The 21,446-nt window shown below is 42.3% G+C and overlaps 1 protein-coding gene across 3 annotated transcripts in view; it reads left to right on the top strand.

The window, feature by feature from the left end:
* Positions 1-277: 277 nt before the first annotated feature.
* UBP1 (upstream binding protein 1) overlaps positions 278-21,446 on the top strand; it is a 30,491-nt gene continuing 9,322 nt past the window's right edge. The window contains exons 1-8 of one of the 3 annotated variants that reach the window (XM_042817193.1): positions 278-441; positions 8,201-8,352; positions 12,519-12,595; positions 15,239-15,344; positions 15,935-16,041; positions 17,621-17,773; positions 17,925-18,035; positions 18,601-18,708. In XM_042817193.1, coding sequence (XP_042673127.1) covers positions 329-441; positions 8,201-8,352; positions 12,519-12,595; positions 15,239-15,344; positions 15,935-16,041; positions 17,621-17,773; positions 17,925-18,035; positions 18,601-18,708 — 927 coding nt within the window. In that variant the 5' untranslated portion in view covers positions 278-328. The remainder of the gene's footprint in view (positions 442-8,200; positions 8,353-12,518; positions 12,596-15,238; positions 15,345-15,934; positions 16,042-17,620; positions 17,774-17,924; positions 18,036-18,600; positions 18,709-21,446) is intronic. The other 2 variants (XM_042817192.1, XM_042817194.1) reach the window with 2 other exon arrangements.

Consider the following 21,446-nt stretch of genomic DNA (forward strand, 5'->3'; position numbering starts at 1 on the left):
AGAGGGGAAGGGGGAGGAGGAGGCGGCGGCCGCCGGGTCCCCGGCCCCCCTCGGCGGCCGGGCGGCCGCAGGATGCTGAGGGCGGCCCCGCGCCCCGGTCGCGCCGCGGGCGAAGGGCCCCCCCGGGGCTGAGCGCGGCCGCTCCCCCGCCCAGTACGCGTTTCTCCGTCCCGCCCCGGCTCCGCGCCGCCCCCCCGGCCCCTCTCGCTTCCTCCCGCCCCGCGCCGCCCGCCGAGACGCCGCCTCCCGGCGGAGGCTCCGGGGCCGAGCGACTCCTCCCCGTCCGGCTCCTCCCGCGGCGCCGCGGGAGCGCGGGGGGCGGCGGAAGATGGCGTGGGTGCTGAAGATGGATGAGGTGATCGAGTCCGGGCTGGTGCACGACTTCGACGCCAGTCTCTCCGGCATCGGGCAGGAGCTGGGAGCCGGCGCCTACAGCATGAGGTGCGCCCGGGGGACGGGCGGGGACCGCGGGGCCGCTCTGCGCGGAGCGAGGCGGCTGCTTCGCTCCTTTCTTGCTTCCTTCCTTCTTCCCACCGTGCCTCCTCCTCCCCTCGGTTTCATTTCCCGCACCCTGAGAGCTGGCACGTGGCAGGGGATGCCCTCTGGAGCTCCCCGGCTGCGGCCCTGCCTGCCGTTCCCGTCCTGAAAGCGCCGTTTTCTTGCCCCTCGGCTTTGCTTTTCCCCTATTCCAGAAAACAGTTCTCGGTTCTGGTTCTGCGGTTGTAGTTTGCAGTGAACCGTAGCTGCGTTCTTTCTAACGTTTCGGAAGCGTTCTTTCCTGAGCGACCAAACGCTGTGGCTGTTAATTGAGTAGTAAAATGGCTGTACTTGAGTCACTCTGTTTATTGTTTCATATTTACGTGTGGAGTGGGTCTCTGGTGACCTCCATTTTTTCTTCCACTGCCGTGCAGCTCTTCCTGTTGGAGCTCAGCAGTTTCTTCTCTTGATCGTTTTCCAGGTTTTACAGTAGAAGTATTTAAGCAGTCTCTGGGTGTGCTTTCCAAAGTTAAAATGGAACGGTACCTGTTAGAAATAAAGTATGTTTGAACTCAGCTGTGGGCAGAGCTGCTCGGTCCCTATGTAACTCGTTAGTGCTAAAAGGGGAACTATTTTGAGACCTTTGATTTTGGGAATCTTTCAGTCTAAGGCTTCGGTCACATAACTCAGTGTTTTGAATCTTGCAGAGGTGCAAAATGCTGGCACTGTTAGTTTTGATGGCCAGACTTGTTTGAGAGGTGTGCTCTCTCCCATGGTTACCTGAAACTTGCCCTTCCCCCCCTTCCTCCCCCCACTCTTTGGGTTGAATTTCTCAGGTGAGGTGCTGTAACTGAGATATCTTTGTTTGAAGTTGGGGATTGGGGTTTCAGCTGAGCAGGAAGGAGGGCTGTTGTGCTGGCATCTGGGTTGTGTGCTCAGCAGGTGCCACATGCACCATGCGATGATTTTATTACTATTGTTAAAATTAAAGCTATCTTTGAGAACTTGTCAATTCATGGAAGCAGGTGATTCACCTCCTTCAGTGAGGATACTCATGAGTGTATATTCAGCTCTTCTGGATGGTTATTCTTCCTCTGTTCCATTTCTGTCTGTGCCAGGCGGTCACCAGTCCCCCAGAACAGTGCAGGTCATTGAGGCTGTCTGGCAGCTGCCTGGGTGGCTTCTCACCATTCACTTTCTGTTTTATCTTCCTCTCATGCAAACAGTAATTGATAACACTTGATAACACTCGTGTCTGTTAAAGAGATGTGCTTCGTTCTTTACCATGATGCCGTTCTTTCTTGGTGTTTTAGGATGAAAATCCCCAGGTTTGAATGAGAGAGTTTTTTAAGGATTTCCTTTTCTGTGTTTAGAGTTCATTTCTTCTCCTAATAACACGCTGCTTGGTTCCTTTAAACTTTAGTTTTGATCCTCAGTGATGTTGTTATGTCATCCTTTTTTGTTGTTGTTGTTATATTGGCATTTCTAGTTTACTTTCAATTACCATAGAAAGAGTTTTAGCAGTCAAAAAAAACCCTCACAGAAAGTAATGCTGGATAAGTGGAGTTGTACGTTAATTTTAAATGTAATATTGTCCTCTTTGCAATTCTGATGAGTCACTTAAAAAGTGTTTTGGGAACATGTACTGGTATTTTAACTTAATTCTTTGAACACAAAGGGATCACCTAACTGCAATTAGTATTTGCAGGACTCGGGGATTTTGGCATTTTATGCTTTTCTTACACGTTTTTCAAGTTATACTTGTGGGAAATGGCGGCCTGTTCAGTTGATGGTGATGTCAGATGGGAAAGCTAAGGGAAGTGGCGTAACAGAGTGAAAATGTTCCAGTCTTGGCTCTGTGTGCCAGCAGAAGCTGTGTGCTTGTCACTTCCTTGCAAAAAAGGGTATTAGAAAAATAAATGTTTTCTGGAAAAGAGCACTGGGAGAACTTCTCCAGCTCTATGGCTTTGTATTTTTTAAGGAATGCTTGCATGTGGTCTCTGCTTTACCTGCTCTGGATTGCTTGTAACGTAGCTGATACTTCCTTGGGTTGAGGTGTGAGCCCTGCTGTGGATGTTGTTAGTAAAAAGGCTGCTTGTGAGCACTGATTGCGGGTTTCTGTAAGAGAAACTGGCTGGACACAGCTTCTCTGACGGTTTAGCTTTAAACAGTGCTCAGAAGTTCTTTACAGTCTTGAAACTCAGGTTTTCTGCTTTTTTTTTTTCTTTCTCACTAATTCAGGCCGTGAGTGTATAGCCAGGAATTTCAGTACTTAAAGTACCTTTAGCAGTAGTGGATCTGAGCATTGCTGATAAGTTGAAGTGGCAGAGATGGTGTTGCATAGCAGCACTCACCCTCCTGGTGATTTCCTATCACTTACCTGGCATAATATCTGTGACATTATCTTCATAGCGTAGCAATGATGGGTAATTTTGGGGACCACTGATCTCTGGTGTGAACTATGAGAAAATGGAGACTGTATGACTGAAAAGTGAACCTTTAGGAACATCTTGCCATTTCTCCAGCAAAATTCTGTATTTAATCTGAGCGATTTGATGTATTAACTAATTGATTTAAGTTAAATGAGCACAAATACGAGAAGTACCTTAGTGGCCATGATGCAATTTTATGTATAATTTGGAGGCACAGTATATGGATTTCTTTAAGTGCTTGCAACCCCGGTGGTATTTCTGGTGCAGTAACTAAGGCCTGTCCTGAGGGAACTTGATTATTTCAGGTGTAGCTATTTCAGTATGTATTGCTGGATTAAAAACTAAAGTTTATTAAACTAAATTGAGTATGATCATTCTGACACAAATAACCACAAAAAGAAAAATACCCAGCCGTCCCTCCATTTTTGGGGCATGAGGTTGATTTGACTCTCCTGTCCCCTCAGCAAGCCCAAGGTGTCTGTGGGGAGCTGAGCAGCCATGGCTGGAGGCAGTTGGAAGGCTGCTGCAGGCAGTTTGGTTTTCTTGCTGTGCTGTGGGGAGCTGCCTTGAATGATGAGGGAATGTCGGCCTCCAGGGCTGAGCATGAAGTACCAATGAGGTTTCCTGTGTAGAGTCAGGGAACTGCTACCCTACAACTCATCGTGTCGCTCTCAAGTGAAAAAGGGGATGTTAGCTGACAGTTTCTGGGTCTCTGATGGGTCATGGCAGTTACCATCCTAACCTTTATAGTCGCTATACAGACAGAAAGAAATTGAGTTCTGTGGTTGAGGCCCGGCTGCCCTTGTGGCTCCTGTTACTTTCTGACAGACAGGATGACTGCTTACCCCATACAGCACCCACTGCTTTGAGATTCTGCCATCGGTTAAAGCTCCTTTTTTAAGAGAAGGGCTGACTTAACGTGCCCCCAAAAGTGTGTTTGTTTTTAAATAGTTGCAGTGTTTGCAGCATCACAAGTCAGAAGTCTCACGTTGTAGTAGTGTCTTCTACTTTTATGTCTTTCACTGCAGAAAAAATAATTTTCACTGACCTCGGGACTCTGTAAAATAGAATGTTATGTACTGATCAGCTTTGGAGCCTGATTCTGTGTGCAGACACAAGTTAGTAATTTGTCAGGAAACAGGTATTTGGGGAGAAAGAAAATCCACAGACCTAAGCCTTTGTTACCACAGAAAATGTTTCTGTTCGCAAGTGGTTTGGTGGCTGTGCTGAAAGATAAATCTCATTCTCCATCACTGACACTGATTTTTCTTTTTCGTTTCTTTCCCCCTCCTCCCTTTTCCCCCCTCCCCATCCCCCCCCAACTGGATACACGATAAAAGGTCAACAAAAAGACCTTTCAGCTCCCATGCTTGTATTCAGTGTCCACTCCTCATGATGAACAGAGGCAGGGACTGAGGGCAGGTCTCTTAGAGATGTGTTATCAGCAGTCTTTACACCAGGTGGTGCAGATTGGAGCAGCTACCTGGCCTCCCTGTACTGGAGAAGAATCAGGGATTTGTGGCTGTACACAGACATTGGTCCACCATCTCCTTCCTTCCATCGTGACGTTAGCAATGCAGAGCTTTTGGTGGTAGCATTATGGTGTGTGGGTGTCGGACTCCCCATGAGCTGAGGCCTTTAAGCAGTTGAGTTTCCATTGTGAAGGTTTGCAGGATTCCCAGCACAGCAGTACATTCGCACCTGTTTTCTCATTCATCTTGTGCCATGTCAGAGAAAGTTGTTTCCCAGCAGCTACTGCTGGTGATCTCTTCTTACACTGAATTTCCTTTTCTGGACTCAGGGAAAGTATTAGGAAGCGTCAGCCTGTTTCTTTACGTGTTCCTGTTGCTCATTCAGACACCTTAACAGAGCAGAGCTTAACTCCTATTCAAATAGTGCTCAAGAACCATTTTTCTCAAGGTATTTGCCCTTGTAAATCATGCTTTAAAGTTTCAAAAGAGCTGCGTGTTCTTGGATGCTTTAGTACTCTCACACCCAAAAGCATACAGTCCAGAGACAGATAAGGCAGGTGATTGATGGAGTGTCACTTGCAATTTTGATGACATACTAATTCCTATTTTTGTAAGGACAGGAGGTGGTTCTTTTGTTTTATGATCATAAAAAAAATCAATAGGCAGGATTTTGTGTTCAGAAAGAAGGTGATTTCTGCAGCCAACAAAGGCATTTCACAAGCATGGGAAAAAAGTCGTGTTTTTCTTGGCCTTTCTGTCCTTTATATGGGCTACTTCAAGTGGGATAGCTTATCACATGAGATCCATCTGGGTGCTGTGCTTCAAGCTGTGATGTGCACCTTGCTTCCTCTTGGGTGCCTCACAACTCTTGTGTGGTGCAGCTTCACATACATGCTTCTCTGGCGTGGGTAGTCCCAGCTGGGTGTTGCAGAGGTGTTTACAGCATGCTTTTGGTGTGTGATGAAGGTTAACTCTGTTTTTCTAGGAATGATTTCTCCTTAGTGTAGAAGGAAAGAGTGCTTTCACTTGAAAGCTTTAAATAACAAGTTGTGAGGACTTCTCTTACTGGAGCAAATAGCTTCAAAAATTGATCTCGGAGTTCCTTCCATCAGGAGAGTAAGCCTTGATAGGTCAGCCGAGATTGTCTGCTTCTTCAAACGATGCTAGGTAAGGCTGGCAGGATAGTGCAGCTCTGTTGCTGTGTTAGACAGTCTGAGTGGAGCTGGTAGAGAAGTGCCCGCTGTTAATCTGCTTTGGGCCAACACTGGTGAAATTGCACCAGGTGAGCGAGTAGAAGCATGACGAAGGGTTATGAAAGTAGAAGGCTGATGCTGGTTATGATGATTTCCTGTGTAAACACGGAGGTTTGGTGATTGTGTTATTTCTTTTAGTCAGCGTGAGAAGGGGAACAGGCGTAACTTATCATGCCTGCCCTCGGGTTATGTTTGGCAGGATGGGGTATCTCTATAGTAACATTTTCCACCACCCTCAGCTGTATAGCTAGCTGTGTGTTAGGCTGTGCTATGCGCTGATAGAGATCCCTAAGTAGCCCTGCAAAATATTTTGGAGGGGGAAGGGAAAGTGCTGTCCATGTGGCAGGAATTCCTTATGCCAGCTGTGCTTGGAAAACCTGCATTGCTGAACGATGGGCTCTTGAGCATTGAAGGGGATGGGCTGTGCTCAGCTGCTGTGCCACAGTGCCAGAACTGCCTCATTAGAGTGGGACAGAGCTGATTTCTCAGCTCCTTTCTGAAGAGAAGTTAATGGCTGGGTTGCAGTCAGGATGCGTTTCTTTGTCACTGACGCTTTAAAACCTAGATTTGAAGCAGTTTATTGATACCTTATTGACCGTCCCCCTTTTATCTCTATCTTTGAATGTGAGAACGCTGACATTCCATTCCTGTAGTGAACAAAGCTAAATGTTAATGAAACGGTGTTTCCTTGCCTCTCAGAGGTAGTTTTGAATTGCACTGGCTTCTCTTTTCCTTTGCAACGTGCTGGAGCCCAGAGGACTTTCCTTTCTCAGAGATATGTATGCTTCTGTGTGGGGAAAATCTCTGCAAGTTCTTTTGTTTACTTTGTGCCATTTTCTGGAGCATTTTTTTTGGAATGGTGGCTTTTAAGGATGTGCTTGGTGTGCTCTTTACAGCGAAATTGTGTGGTTGGAGTAGGATGTCTTTTTTCCTCTGCAGTAGCAGTTAGTCATCACCACTCTGCAAGTATTAGATAAAGCTGGCTAAATTTGTCTTCTGTTTGTGTTTGGTGGCTTCCAGTGCCTCGTCTGTTAGTTTAACTAGCTCCTTAACCACTGCACGTATCCTTAAGGTAGGCCAGATGCATTTTCATTTTCTACCTGTGGTTTACAGATAGAGACTTGAAAGGTGCTTTACGTAAATACACGAGAGACTTGCTTTTCAATTTTGTGTTAAGTGAAAGCAAGCACTGCAGGTATTGAGAGCCGTGGGTTATTCATTTGGTGAGATGCTTTGCATGCCTTTTTTTATTGCACTTCTGCTCTTACGTGTGTGTATTTTAAACACTTTAATCGTTGCCATGTTCTTTCCGTTTTAAAGTTCCTCTTCATAAAAGCACTGACAACTGTTCAGCATTCCAGAGCGTGTCACAAACACAGGTTCCCAGTGCTGGAGTCCCATCTTGGGACAGTACTTCTCCCTGGCTGGTGGCTGGGCTCCCTTCTGTGTCAGGCTGCCTCTGCTCAGCCGTGGAGCACTTCCCTTTTTCTTCCCACTCATCCTCACATAGCAGCCCACTGACCTAAGGTATTTTCTCTCCTGCCTCTGGATATGTGACAGCTTTTGTCTGTAGAAAGGAACTCTTATCTTCCTTAAGGGAGGCAGCCTCCTCTGGGTTCCAGGTTTGGGTCTGGCATCGCTCCAGCAGGCTTTTGGAACAGCTTCCTGACTTAGTGCCTTCTTTCATAGTGTCTCCTGTGGTTCCCTCCAAATGGGAAGGAACCAGGGAACCTGCATGGATGTCTTTTGCAGTTGTTACATCTGGGAAGAGACTGTAAAACCTCCCTGAGGTTTCCCTTCCAGTGAAACAGGCTGTAACAGCAATGAGCAATGACAAAACATAATTTTACTTCAAAAACTCAAGTAGCAGTGCATTTTGGATAAGACCTTTAGATTTCTTTTGCAACATGTATTAAATTAATGTTTGTAATAAATGGAAGGGGAAGAAACATGAGAGATACGTTTGGATTAAAAGCTGAACAGTGGAGATGATGTGAGAAATCTTCAGTTTAGGAATTATTCTTTGCAAAAGGCTTCGTGGATCTGCAGGGTGAAATTTAATCATCAACAGAAATTCAGTGGTGGAAGAACACTATCCTGGAGTAGAACTCACTTACCTCTTTGAAGTCTGTATATGTCTTTGTATATTACTGTATACAAAGACACCAAATTAATGTACTGCTAATACAGGGTATTCCATAGAAAGTAGAAAGTGTGTCATTGGTTGTGGTGCAGTTTAGTTCCTTAGTGCTGCCTGTAGACAGCATGGATTGCTCTTCATACTTCAGAAACTGGATGTGCGAGGTTTTGCCAGTCTTTTTATGAAGTAAATTATGGCATAAGCTGTCTATACCTTGTGAATGCTGCTGAATCGTTACTGCTCCATTCGGTGTGGTAAAGCCAAATAACAAGTCTGAAAAATATTCAATGTCAGCAGAATTTATGTTAAATAAAATGCTGTAAAATGGGAGAAGAATTTTCAGTGTTGTTTTTTTTTTTTTTTTTTTTAATTTCACACAAGGCAGGGCCAGCAGTCTCACAGTTATTGTGCTTTTTTTCTTTGCAGTGATGTTTTGGCACTGCCTATTTTCAAACAGGAAGATTCCAGCCTTCCACCAGAAAATGAGGCCCAACATCCACCCTTCCAGTACGTTATGTGTGCTGCGACATCTCCAGCAGTAAAATTATACGATGAAACTCTTACGTACTTGAATCAAGGTTGGTATGCGTGTATTGCAGGCTTAACTGCCACGAATGCAGCTTATGGTGTAAATTTCAAAACAAGGTTTCTTTGTATTTTGAACAAATGAGTCTGGATAACTTGTTACCATCTCGTGTTGTCCATGTGGTATGTGGATAGCTGTATGTCTTACTTTGGAAGTGAACACAAGTGCAGCTACCCTTGTAGTTACCAGTTGTACATGTCTTGCTTTTGTCTTGTCTGCCTTTATCAGAAATTAAGTAGATAGATAACTCCTGTGACTTTGGCTGTTTAGTTCTTTTAAAGCCTGTGTCTCACTTGCCTGCCAGTATGGCTTTCTTTCTACAGGCAGCTTTGACTGCTGAGCAAAATGATGTGTGACAAAACCTCAGTCATCTCTGGAAATGCCATTGCTGCCCTAAGTTCAGTCAGCTAGTATTTTGAACTGCAATCAAAATCTTTTTACAGTTTTTGGACTTTATGGATGACCTGTGTACACTCTCCCTCTCCTTACTCCTGCTCTAATACTGAAGTAGCACTGTTCTTTTGTGTGGGTTTGCTTTTTCTTTTCTTTGTGTACTAGCACCTAAAAATCTCCCAGTAGTCAGCACTGTAATTAGAAGGCATGGTTCTTCAGCACAGTATGTATGAAAAATAACCAAAAAAATGCACACTGTTTCTTTTCCGTGTCCTACTGTGTTTTGGTGCATTTATTCTTTTTAGCTCAGATGCTTCTCTGAGCAATGTGCTTAGTATGCAGGTAAGAGGGCATACATTACAATATGCCTTGCTGAATCTTCATTGGTACCTGAAAAAGTTTCACTGCACACTGGGTGCCTTAAATCTGTGAGAGCAGATTGTATCTAATTTCATAATGACATGGTGACGAGGAATCCTTTTGAGCATTCCATGTGAATGAAGTTGCCAAGTGCTTCATCTTGCAGCAGCAAGTCTGTCTAAATATACCTTAAACATTACTTGACTTGTCTACTGATGTGAGAGAATTGGAAGTTCTTGAGGCAATTAGTCATTTCTTACAGACACATGATTGCATAGTTCAGCAATTTGCTTAGTCAGTCTTACTCTTTTTTTAATCACTTTTTGTACCCTGCATGCTCTCTTTAGCAGTAAGCAGTACAGTTCCATCAGTGTGCTGGACCAGCAACGTGGTTGGCACTGTTTAGAAAAATCTGGTATCTGTAGAAATTCACTTTTTCTTCAGGGACAGCATCCAGCCTCCCTGCCCACACAGTGCTTGAAGGTCAGCTCAGCATGCTGGGGAAGCAGCAGAAGATAGGAAGCAGAAATACAAGAAGTGCTCTCTGAGTTCTGAGGAGAGCTTGCCATTTAAGTACCACTGTCTGAAATAACTGTAATTGTTTCATCTGGCCTTGAAACTCTGCTAATTTAAGATTTCTTGCAGAGTTGTCTTGTAGTTTTGCAGTGTTCCAGGTAACTTGCTGACATTGAAAAATAAATTTATCTTCCAGCTGTTAGTACAAGCCCTACGTATTAACATATTAATCGTGGGGTAGTTTTGAGATGACATATTTTACACAGAAGTCAGTTTGAAGCAGAGATCTAATGTTTGTAGTCCCGTGTTATAGTTTACAGTACTTTGGAGTTGTACTGATGCAGATGTCTGCATAATAAGGTGCAATAAGTTCTCCTAGAGGATATAATAAGTTGGAATAAGCTCTCCTAGAAAAGGAGTAATTTTAATCCTGGTTACTTCTGTTACCTGGTTTTTAGTTCGGCCCTGTTACTGCTCTCCTGCTTAATCATTTTCAAGGGGATCGCAAGTAGGGAGTGCCATAGAGACCTGATGCCCTCTTCAGTTTCATAGTTACCTTACTGTACTGGATTGAGACTACCAGAAGACAAGGGGATGTTTACTGTATCTGTTAAGGTATGATGATGTTTCCAAAGGGAACACATAAATATGCCCTGACTTCACTCTGTCAGTAAGTATTTTAGTGAGAGTAGCTAATGGAATATTTTAAGTGATGCAGTTTTCAACTAGAGCTGATGCTAGAAGTTCAGATCTTGGAGTGATGATGGTTGTTAGGGGTTTGCAAGGTTTTTAGTTGTGAGATCTGTTAAATGTCCATTGAGAATGCCTATCACAGTTGTAGGACAGTGTTCTAAGCTGGCTGTTCAGCTAGATGTACATGCTCAAATAGCAGAAATGGTATGAAAGAAAATCCCTGCTACAGGGGGAGTTTGTGGGTGCTTGCAGAGCACCATTGTAGGAAAATTTCAAAATCCTTTCTGGAAATTGGTGTGGTGGGCTGCTGTTCTGAAGTGTGTGCACTGTTACATGCAGCATGTAGATAACCTGATTTAGAGGTCTGTGTGCAGCTGTAGGGCTGTGATCTTCTTGCAGCTGGGGCAGAGCGCAGCCTCTGCGTGTTGGCAGTTACACCAGAAGGTCCTGCTGCCATCCCGAGGCACTTCATCAGGCTGGAAAAGTGAACTGACACAAATCTCAAGTTAACAAGAAGTGCCGGATCCTGCACCAACGGAAGGACAACCACATACACCAGTACATGCTGGGGACCACCCAGTTGGAGAGCAGTTAGGCAGAAAAGGAGATGGGAGTCCAGGTGAACACCAGATTGAGCAAGAGCCAGCAGTATGTCCTTGCAGCATTAGGCAAAGTATTGTCAGCAGGTCAAGGGAGGTGATCCTTCCCCTCTACTCAGAACTGGTGAGGTCTGACCTGAAGTTCTGTGTCCAGTTCTGGGCTCCTCAGTACTAGAGGCACATGGACATATGGAAGAGTGTCCAGCAAAAAGCCATGAAAATGGTGAAGAGCCTGGAGCATCACATCATTGAGGAAGGGCTAAGGGAGCTGGGAGTTATGTACAAATACCTGAAGGGAGGGTACAAAAAGGAAGGAGCCAGGCTCTTGTCAGTGGTAGCCAGTGCTAAGACAAGATGCAGTGGGCACAAACTGAAACACAGGAGGCTCCCTCTGAACACCAGAAAACCCTTCTGCACTGAGAGGGTGGCAGAGCACCAGCAGAGACTGCCCATGGAGGTTGTGGAGTCTCCAGCCATGGAGTTAACTCAAAAGCTGGGAGTTGGTCTGGATGTCTCTGCTGGAGCAGAGGGTTGGATGAAGACCTCCAGATGTTTCTTCCTGCTACGTTTTTAGTGTTAAACGTAGGCCAGTTAGATTTGATGGCACCTTACATTGGCTTGCTTCTCTGGCTGTTCTTGAGGAAAATGTATAGCACTCAGTGGAGATGTGACTGGAATAATCAGTGCTGTGCCACTTCTCATACTGTCAAAGCTGCTACGTATCCAAAACTTCAGACTGGAATGTATCTATCCCCTTGTCTCAAAAATTTCTTCTTTTTCATTTTTTTTTTTTCCCCTCCATTTTAAAACAGCAATGGACAGAGAAAAAGTTACAAAATTTTATTAGTAGTGCTGAATTAAATCTCAAAATCACAGAGTTGAATCACAGAGTGGCTTGAGTTGGAAGGGAGCTAGTTCCATCCCTCGTGCTGTGGGCAGGGTAGCCACCCACTAAATCAGGAGTAGAAATGATGTGATGTTTGCTCGGCTGCAGTACGTGCATTTAATTTTGGTATGTATATTTTTTATGTCAGCGGTGGTCAGATGTTGCTGGAGTAAAGAAAGCTTGCACATGTGTGGTGCATAGCCTGATAGGCTGAATGGTGTCACAGCAAAGTAAAACCCCTTCATAGTAATGCTATTGAAAAGGCTTATATTTGGAAATTGTATAAAACCTCTGCAGGTCGTACAGAGGCAAAAGTTAAATGGACAAAATTAAACATGGGAGAGTGGTATGTATTTTGTGTGAAGCATTTAAATGCTTTTTTTTCCTTTCTTTTGGGAAAGCAAAACACCAAAAAAAAAAACCTCAAAACAAACAAACAAAAAAAAAAACAAACCAAACCATCAGAAGAAAAGAGTAGTTACTCTAAATGTAAAATATAATGCTCAAGCTTTGGGAGTATCTGTAGTTTTACCTGAATTAAAGAGATTCACTTCATGGTTGCACTCATTCCTGTACTGTGGAGTCAACCTTGTTACAGCAATCTCTTAAACAGAAGTTTGAGGTACTGATATTCTTGTTTAAGAATCAAAGGCTGATTGAGGTGCATTAAGCACGAGATGGCTTTGTGGTCTGACTGTTCGTTCTTTACAGGTCAGTCCTATGAAATACGGATGCTGGATAATCGGAAAGCTGGAGACATACCAGAGATCAATGGCAAACTGGTGAAGGTGAGCATCAGTTCTCTAATAGTGTTGCTGTCAAACCTCTGCTGTTCGTTTGCATGTGAAAAAGAGCAGCTTTTAACCTTTTGTTGGACAGTAAGTCATGGAGGGAGATGGACTAGCTCATCTCACCACTGAGCAGAGTAGACGTAGTGGAACCTAATGCTTCATTCTGTTGTTTTGCTGGTTTTGAATTTACTACAAATTAAAGGAATATACACGTATACATTTCCCAATTTATGAATGAGTTCATTTCATGTAACTGCAGATAACTGAAGGTGACCTTATCACTTTATTCAGCCTTTGTGAGGTTTGCAGTCTGATCTGTTGTAAGATGAGGCGAATCTCTGTTAAATGTGCATTGAACTCAAATATCTGAAGTTGGGTGTGATGAATCCAACCCAGAGACCTTGCATTTCATAGATTTTTTTTTTTCTACTGCCACCGGATACTTGTTGAATGATAGTTGACCAGTGATACTAAAAACAATAAAATGCTGCCTATTGTGTGCTAGAGTGTAGCAAAGACATTTTTTTCGTGTAAGCTTTAAGATGCTTAGATGTCTGTGGATGCATGTCCAGTGTCTTTTGGGCTGTGCCATCCCATGAATCCTTAGGAGAGCAGACCTCTGTAATTCTGCAGCTCATCAAGCACTTTGTTCCACTGTTGAAGTCCTGTTCTAATTCTGTATTTGTTTTGTTATGCTTTAATATTAGCAGAAAGTATGTTGAATCCAACACGGTGCACAAAGTAGGAGAATGAGGCAGAATGAAAGGTGCCCAATTCATAGGACATGTTATTAAAAGAATGGCCTAGTGGTGGGGGGGGATTGGATTTTTCTCTTTGCACTTTTTATCAGATCTTCCAGGAAAATCTTACTCATGCTCTGTGTTGGAGAAGCAGTTACTTCAGCAGCAGTACTGAGAAATTAAACCAGAACAGCGTGCCTGTGGGAGGCTGAATCTTTACCTGTCAGCTTTGGGCTGTGTCATTTGAGACATTTGGCTGGGCCTCTATAGTCCTGGGCTTTGTTCTTACTTGTCTGTGGGATGCTTGTTCAGAGATAATTTGAAGAAGCATTAAGCACAAGCATAACATTTGGCTTTGGGAGTTCTGCAATTAAATCTTTACAGCCAGGCATTTTGACTTGCTATAATAAGCACGTTGCCTATTTTGCCCCATTAGATGCTACTTTGTTACAGCTTTGGAGAGTCTCTCTGCTGCAGTTTTATGGAATCGTGTCTTAGTTATGAACTGTTAGGTAGGTAGGATGAGACAAAGCAATGTAAAAGTTTTATAAACTAAACTTGATTGTAGCAAGGTATTGCGTTGCTGCATCAACATAATCTTCACTTTGGAAACTTAAATACCAGAATCTTAGAACAGTAACAAAGAGGATGTTCCACACTGATGAATTAGTGGATCTTTTGAAGTTTGATGCTTGTCAACCACTCAGCACAAAAGGGATGGTGTGTTGGTGTCTGTGCACAGGAACACATGCTTGCTGTTACTTTTGATGTAAAACAAAGGAAATGTTATATACCTTGAAGAGGTGCTGCATTTGGAAGTCCTTGGTTTTGTTTTGTTTTTAGCACTTTTGTTCACAGTTAATGGCCATAGACTATACCATATATTTGTTTTCTCTGTATTTCAAATTGCTTCGTATGTGCATTCATGCAGCAGAACATAAATTTGTTTAATATGTTTAATATAGTAGGACAAGGGGAAATAGTTTTAAGTTGAGGGAGGGGGAAGATCGAGGTTGGATGTCAGGGGGAAGTTCTTTTCTGTGAGATGGTGAGGTGCTGGAACAGCTGCCCAGAGAGGCTGTAGATGCTCCATCCCTGGAGGTGTTCAAGGCCAGGTTGGATGGGGCCCTGGGCAGCCTGGGCTGGTATTAAATGGAAGATTGGTGGCCCTGCATGTGGCAGGGGGTTGGAGGTTCATGATCCTTGAGGGCCCTTCCAACCCTGGCCATTCTGTGATTCTGTGGCTTGGAGCACAGTTGCAACAGAACTGCTCACAAGAAAAGGTGCTGCTGGATAATTGCTTCCAGATGAATAAAGTTAATCCTAGTATTTTCAATAAATATTTCAGGTAGAATATCTGGAATAGTTTAGAATTTGTTACTACTTACCATTAACTAAAGTAACAGTTTTATTGTAAATCTGTTTACAAGAACTAGGAGGAATTATTAATCTCATTTCTTAAAGGTTTCTACAGCAATTCACAAAATCTCCAATGGAAAAATGAATTGGTGAAACTGTATTTCCTGCTTTTCAAAATAAATGATTGTTTTGTTTTCTTTCTAAAACAAGTCTGTGTAGCCTACGCAGTGTTGATGTTGTGCTGCCAGTGTTGCTCTCTTTGCTGCACGTGATTCATTGTGACCTTTAGAATAAAGAATTTGTAAATCTCTTCTTCCATTTTTACCACATTTTCAGCTGTTTCCTTCTGTTGAGTTTTATTTCAGTATTCTGGATTATTTTGGGGTACTGATGGTTGCCAAGGTTTTTCTTTTTTAATTTTTCAGTAAACACATATCTGTCAGCTGTGTGGCTCTTTTGGAATGCTGTAGTGCTTTGTCTTCAGGCTGTTTCTAGACATATGATAACATTGTGGCTCATCAGATTATTGTTCTCTTATTAGAGTATTATAAGAGTTGTGTTCCATGACAGAAGGTTGCAATACACCGAACACCAGCAGCTGGAAGGATGGAAGTGGAATCGCCCTGGGGACAGACTTCTTGACTTAGGTAGAATTGTTTCTATCTTGGCATTATATTAGATTAAATACATTTAAATGGATGATGGTCATATTTATGCTGACACTTCTGCTGACTGGTGAAGAGCGCAGCGCAGTGTTCTGTGTGCCACTCACAGTGTGTTTTGAAGAAAAATGTTCTTGCACTTTCACATTCCTTTCAAACCTTGAAGTGCTGCTGAGTGAGGTGGCAACTTTATGCAGTTAGTGCTCTTGGTAATTTTGACTCCTAAATATGATAGTAATTAGGAGAACGCAGATAAAAATAACTTTCTCTAGTAGATTGTGGAAGTGACACCAATGTGATTTCTTTACTTGGCATAGCTTTATATCATATTATTTCATAAGCCCTGTGTCTCTGGTGGGGAGGAGGGGGGAATCACAAAACACCCTCGTGCACAGAGCACTTGGCATGTTGAGCCTACTAAGATTGTTCAGATCTGTTCTAAAAAGCTGCTCATGGCAGCCCACGTTTTCTCGCTGTACCCATATGTGCTCGTGGTAACCTTATATTAACGTGTATTCCTGTTGTTCTCTTGGAATATGGTCATTTAAAAATACATATTGCTTATTTTAATGTAGATATTCCTATGTCTGTTGGAGTCATTGATATCAAGACAAATCCAAGCCAGCTCAATGCAGTTGAATTTTTGTGGGATCCAACAAAATGTACATCTGCTTTTATTCAGGTTTGAAACTTTACTTGACTGAATGTTTGTGTTTGATGCCTTTCAGCTCACAAATAGTAGTAGATTTGCACTGGGAAGCTCCTTGGTTTCTAACATGCGAGATGGCCATTAAATATCAGCTTTCTAAGAAGCACAGGTTCACAGCAACTGTTAGATATATAAAGGTTCCTAGATTAGGTTTTTCAACTTAATTTGATCTTATAAAAGCAGCTTTTAAGAGATTTTTTCAAAAAACTCTTTAAAAAAAAAAAAAAGTTCCTGGTTAAAATATTTAGTCCTATGGAGTATTTGAATATATTTATTCTAAATAGTTGGCACTATTACGTTATTTTATTTGGGAGATCCTGGATGAAGGTTTTAGATCAGCTATTCAAACTGGTTTCATATATCAGTTGTTTTCTCTGTAGAAGGATTTCTATTATTTATTTTTTCTTATTTGATATTTAAGCCAATTGAACATGCTATCTTTGCACATTATTTAGAAAGAATGTTCAGTTTTGCATTAAAATTTCTAGCTTGCTTTTGTCTCAGTCCTGTTTTTACTATGGAAAAAAGCATGAAGTTTGAGGTAGCTTTGTTCCTTACTGAGACTGCCACAGGTTAACTTCAGCACTGTCAGTAAATTAACTTTGATCTGGTGCAAAGGCATTTTGTTCTAGTAAGAATTACCCCATTATGGGATGTAGTCATTCTTGAAAAAGTGTAAAGCAGACCATGTAAGATTTTTGTTCATGCACTCCTTAGAAGAGCTGATTCTTACTATCCAGGTGTAACCCACTCACTCTAAAGGCTGGTGATCACAGCATAGCTGCACTGGCTGCACTTCTGTGCACAGTCTGTGGTTCTCTGTTGTTGATGGTTGAAGGAAATAGATGGTTTTGCACCTAACGGTTGGCAGCACAAGGGATGCAATTGTCCCTGGTGCTGAATTTGCTTTGTTTTTCAGAGGCAAGCAGAAAAACTGAGCGTGTTGCCCAGTAAGATTCATTATAACTCACAGTTTCAACTTACTTTTCCATTAGATACCTTTGGAGGATATTTCTAGCTAATAAAGTTGTACTATCCAAGAAAGTCTGTTGCCTTTTGTGGGAAGGTGGGCATATTTGAAAAGACCCTGTTTTCACATGAGATTATAAAGCTCTTCTAAACCAGTCTTTCTATAGCTTTGATGATATTCAGGACAAGTAACTCTCAAGTTTATTCGAGCTACACTACATTAAACAATGGTATCTTGAAAAAGTTTTTGCTGTGTTCATGATAAAGTTGCCATGCTCAGACATTTCTCTTAAAATATGACGGTTTACAGCAAACTCTCAGTTAGAATCTGTAATGAGTTGTGGGTTTCAGGGAGACTTTGGTCTCACGTGTGCTTGTTTCCTTTTCTCCCTGTCAGCTCAGGTATAACATCTTTGGCTTCATTTGCATGTGAGCAGGAAAATTTAAGTTAGTTGTACAGCTCGATCCTCACATACGCTGGGTCATTTGTAGCTTGCCTTTGAAAATATACCTGTGTGGGCAACACCTAGTGGAATTCATGTGTACAATGCTTCAGAGTTAATTTGTTCCATTTGTTTTTTAGGTCCATTGTATCAGCACTGAATTTACCCCTCGTAAGCATGGAGGAGAAAAAGGAGTTCCTTTTAGGATTCAGGTTGACACTTTCAAGCAGACTGAAAATGGAGAATATACAGATCATCTGCATTCAGCCAGCTGTCAAATTAAAGTTTTTAAGGTAAGGGTGGAAAGCAGATATTTAATGAGTCAATCAAAACTCTTATAAAGATGGGGGGCATCTTTATATTACTGCTTGACTTCTGAAATGAGATTTCAGTTATAAAGCTGTTTGCTTTCTGCTTTATTTTCATGTAACTGTTCATTTTTAGCCAAAAGGAGCAGACAGGAAACAGAAAACAGACAGAGAAAAGATGGAGAAGCGAACTGCACATGAGAAGGAAAAGTATCAGCCTTCCTATGACACCACCATTCTCACAGAGGTAACAAAACAGATTTAGTTCTGTTTGCTGAGGAAGAAATACATAGGTATAGTCTTGAAAGGGCTGGGGAAGAACTAGTTCCACGCAGAGGTAGGCTTTTATTTGGCAAACTTGTCCAGTGGACAGCAACATTAAACTTAAAGATTCTGTTTAATAAGCTTCATTTAGATGATGGATGCTTCTAATAATGCACACTGAGGTAGAACGCCGTTTAGCTGACTGTGCTGAACTCAAGAGCAAGCCTTTTGGTACAAATCTAAAAGCCTTGCAGCTGAGAAGGCTGAAAAAATCCCACCAACAATTAAAACAGTGGGGGGAACCTAGAATTTAATTATCTACTAAGATTTCACTTCAGACTGTAGGGTTGGTTTGGTTGGTTTTTTGTTTCTTTGGAAGTTATTGAATTTAAGGCCAGAGCCTCAGTAGGTTTTGCATTTTCTTTTATTTAAGTGTCAGTGAGTTCTGTACAGTTTTCTAAAGAATTTCAGAAGTTTTACAAGGCTTTTAGATCTTTCCTCACTGTATAATGAAAAGAAATTGATCCGAATCTTTGGTGTTTGTCCAGATGAGGCTTGAGCCTATAATTGAAGATGCAGTTGAACATGAGCAGAAAAAGTCCAGCAAGCGGACTTTGCCAGCAGACTACGGTGATTCTCTGGCAAAGCGAGGCAGTGTAAGGGACTTCTGCTTACTTTTCATTGTGCAAGATACCTTGTGCAGTGTTAGATATAGGAGAAACTTCCGTAACATAAAGCAAAACCATTTTGATTGCTGTGTCTTAACTTGATCCGCTCTCACGTATATCAATTGCTCCATCTTTGTTCTTAGCAAAGGAATACTTCCTAAATCTAACACTTAAGATAAACTGTTGCAAAGGGACTGTGTAACTTTCACAAGTAAAGAGCTTTAAGTTTGTCCGACTTGAAATGAAATAGCATTTTGCTTTTCTGTATGTATGTGCTTAGTGGAAATAAGAACAGTGAAACGTAGTGAAAATGTTCTGTCCTGTATTTTTATTTCCATTCAATATGAATTTCCAGTACATCAGTATTTTCAAGTGGCATGCAGTGTTGCACATGGTTGATCGTTATTTACTGATTTTTCCTTTAGCCATCTACTTCCGTGCTCCAAGCAGGCTTAATGTAGTTCAGCACAGCTTTATGCTGTGTGTATGTGTGCCCTTCAGACTGAATTAAAAATCTTCCTTGTTCTTCCTGTCAGGGGTTAGCATTAGGTTTCCTGAAGGCAAATAGCAGTGAGACTTCAGTAATGGTTAAGATAAGAAACCATCCTGCATCTTCCATTTGGCCAAGTTGAAATGTCTGCTTATTGTCTAGCTGTGGAGTACAGTGATTGAACAGAAATATTGCCATCACCTTTCCAGCAGCACTGAGGCAGTGGCTGCCTGACTGTTATCCCTCAGACGTCATTTAGTTTTGCATTTATGATCTATTAAAATGATGCATTGGGTTCACTACAGTGTGTGCCTCTTGTTTGTAACAGGGAGGGATCAGGCATTATTTAGATGGGTTCTTCAGGTACTTCCTCCCTCCCTACCCAACAGCTGTAAGCACTGAGCTGTCTGAATTTACTTACTACTGTTTGTGGGTGCGGGGCTTTAAGGTCCACCTTTAGGATTCTGCTCTGTTCTTCTTTCCTAAGAACATGGGTTATTTTCAACTCACTTTCCTTTCTCCCTCATTTTCCCAAGAATGCCATGTAAGTGACTTTCCATCAGTGCCTTTTTTTTTTCCTGACCCCGTGTTTCAGAATGCAGTGTACTCACTACAGTTTCTGCAGTATTTCTCACAGTACTGTAAGAGGCTGCAGACATAACACTGCCTCCTGGGCTTCAGAGCAGGTGTTTATGGGCAGGTGACTTTCATCCAGGGGCCATCAAATGAAAGATGCACACTATTTGTCTTTCAAATACACAGAAGCTAGGTCTTGTCTAGGAGGAAAGGAAAAAACAACCAGTGCTTTTTCCTTGCAAAGCAAAAAGTGCCTTGGCTGACTGTTATATTTGGATATAGTGCTTTGTGTGTCACAGCCCTGAAAGTACCACTTGCTTAAGCTTAGTCCAGTTGTGGGGTTTTTTGTTATTTTGTTTTCCTTTTTTTTTTTTTTTTTTTTTAATGGATGGAGTTGACCATAAGGCGCAGATGGAAGTTAGAAAACTTCCTGGTATTGACCTTAAAATAAATTGGAGCATTGTGTTCTGGTTATGAAAGATTGCTGCAGAAGTTACGTATATTCTGTAAGTGATTTAAATTTAGAATATGAAGCTTAGAGGCTAGAAAGGCCAGAAAGTGGAGCTGGAGCAAAGCAATGTAGCAACATGAGCATGCAGTATTGCTTACATCTGTTTCTCCTTACATCTGTATAGCAGTAGCAGTGTGTGTAGGATATATAATCATGTCTATGTAATGTTTGGGGAGTAACTTCTGCCACATTCAGAATAATGAGCTCCGTGTGAGTAGAAGTTTTCCACTTCAGACAAGAAAGGGTCTGCAGCTGCATGGGGCAAGAATCTTTCATAGGTTCTCGGAAGAAGCTCTGCATAATGAAATAGCTGCCCTGTTGTTTAAAGGAGATGCTGTGTGTGAGACTGTTTTGGAGCATGCTCTTGCTCTGTGTTATTATTTGAATACAGTATGGAATTCTATGCCAAAGTTTTTTTTTTAGTTTTTTACACCCTTGCAAAGCATGAATTTGGGCATACTTGAGTAGGTGGGAAGTAGGAGAGGAAAGGACACTCAACAGCAACTTGAAATAGCTTCAGTCATTTCAATTCTTCCAAAGTTAAGAACATTCTGAATTTGAATGCTGCATATCCTATTCAGAAAAGTCATACGTTCTGGTGGTTGGCAGCCTTTCCCACAGCAGGGGGGTTGAAACTAGATGATGTTTGAGGTCCTTTTCAACACAGGCCATTCTATGATTCGTTCTTTGACACGTGCAAAGATCTTCCTATCTTCCATTTTAGCTCAGTGAAACTGCTCATCAAAGGTTTACAACTTCATTCCTACCCCGTACAGAAGGACGTTAAAGATAGGAAGCCAGAATAAATTTCTGTTTATCAAGAATTAGTGTTCAGAAATAAAGGTATAATTTGTGGAGTACAGTTTTGTCAAAGGTATTGCATCGGTGTGCTGGTACTGGAGTGCAGTTAGTGCTGAGAGCTAAAAAATGAACCAGTGTATATTTTTGCTGGTCACTGCATAGGAAGATAGAACACCAGTGTTTCTTCTGTTCTCTGGTGGCCCTTGACACACTTGGATCCGTCCTTGAGATGGAGCAAACATCTTTCGTTTTTCAGAGTTTATGTGCAGTGTGCAGGGATTTCTGTGTTAACATCCGCCGCTGGTTGGACGGCCTTTGGTTGGACGGCCTTTGGTTGGACGGCCTTTG

The sequence above is a fragment of the Centrocercus urophasianus genome, unplaced genomic scaffold (genome assembly GCF_019232065.1).
Source record: "Centrocercus urophasianus isolate 14NV4802_14NV808 unplaced genomic scaffold, USGS_Curo_1.0 seq_16, whole genome shotgun sequence".
Classification (NCBI taxonomy): Eukaryota; Metazoa; Chordata; class Aves; order Galliformes; family Phasianidae; genus Centrocercus; species Centrocercus urophasianus.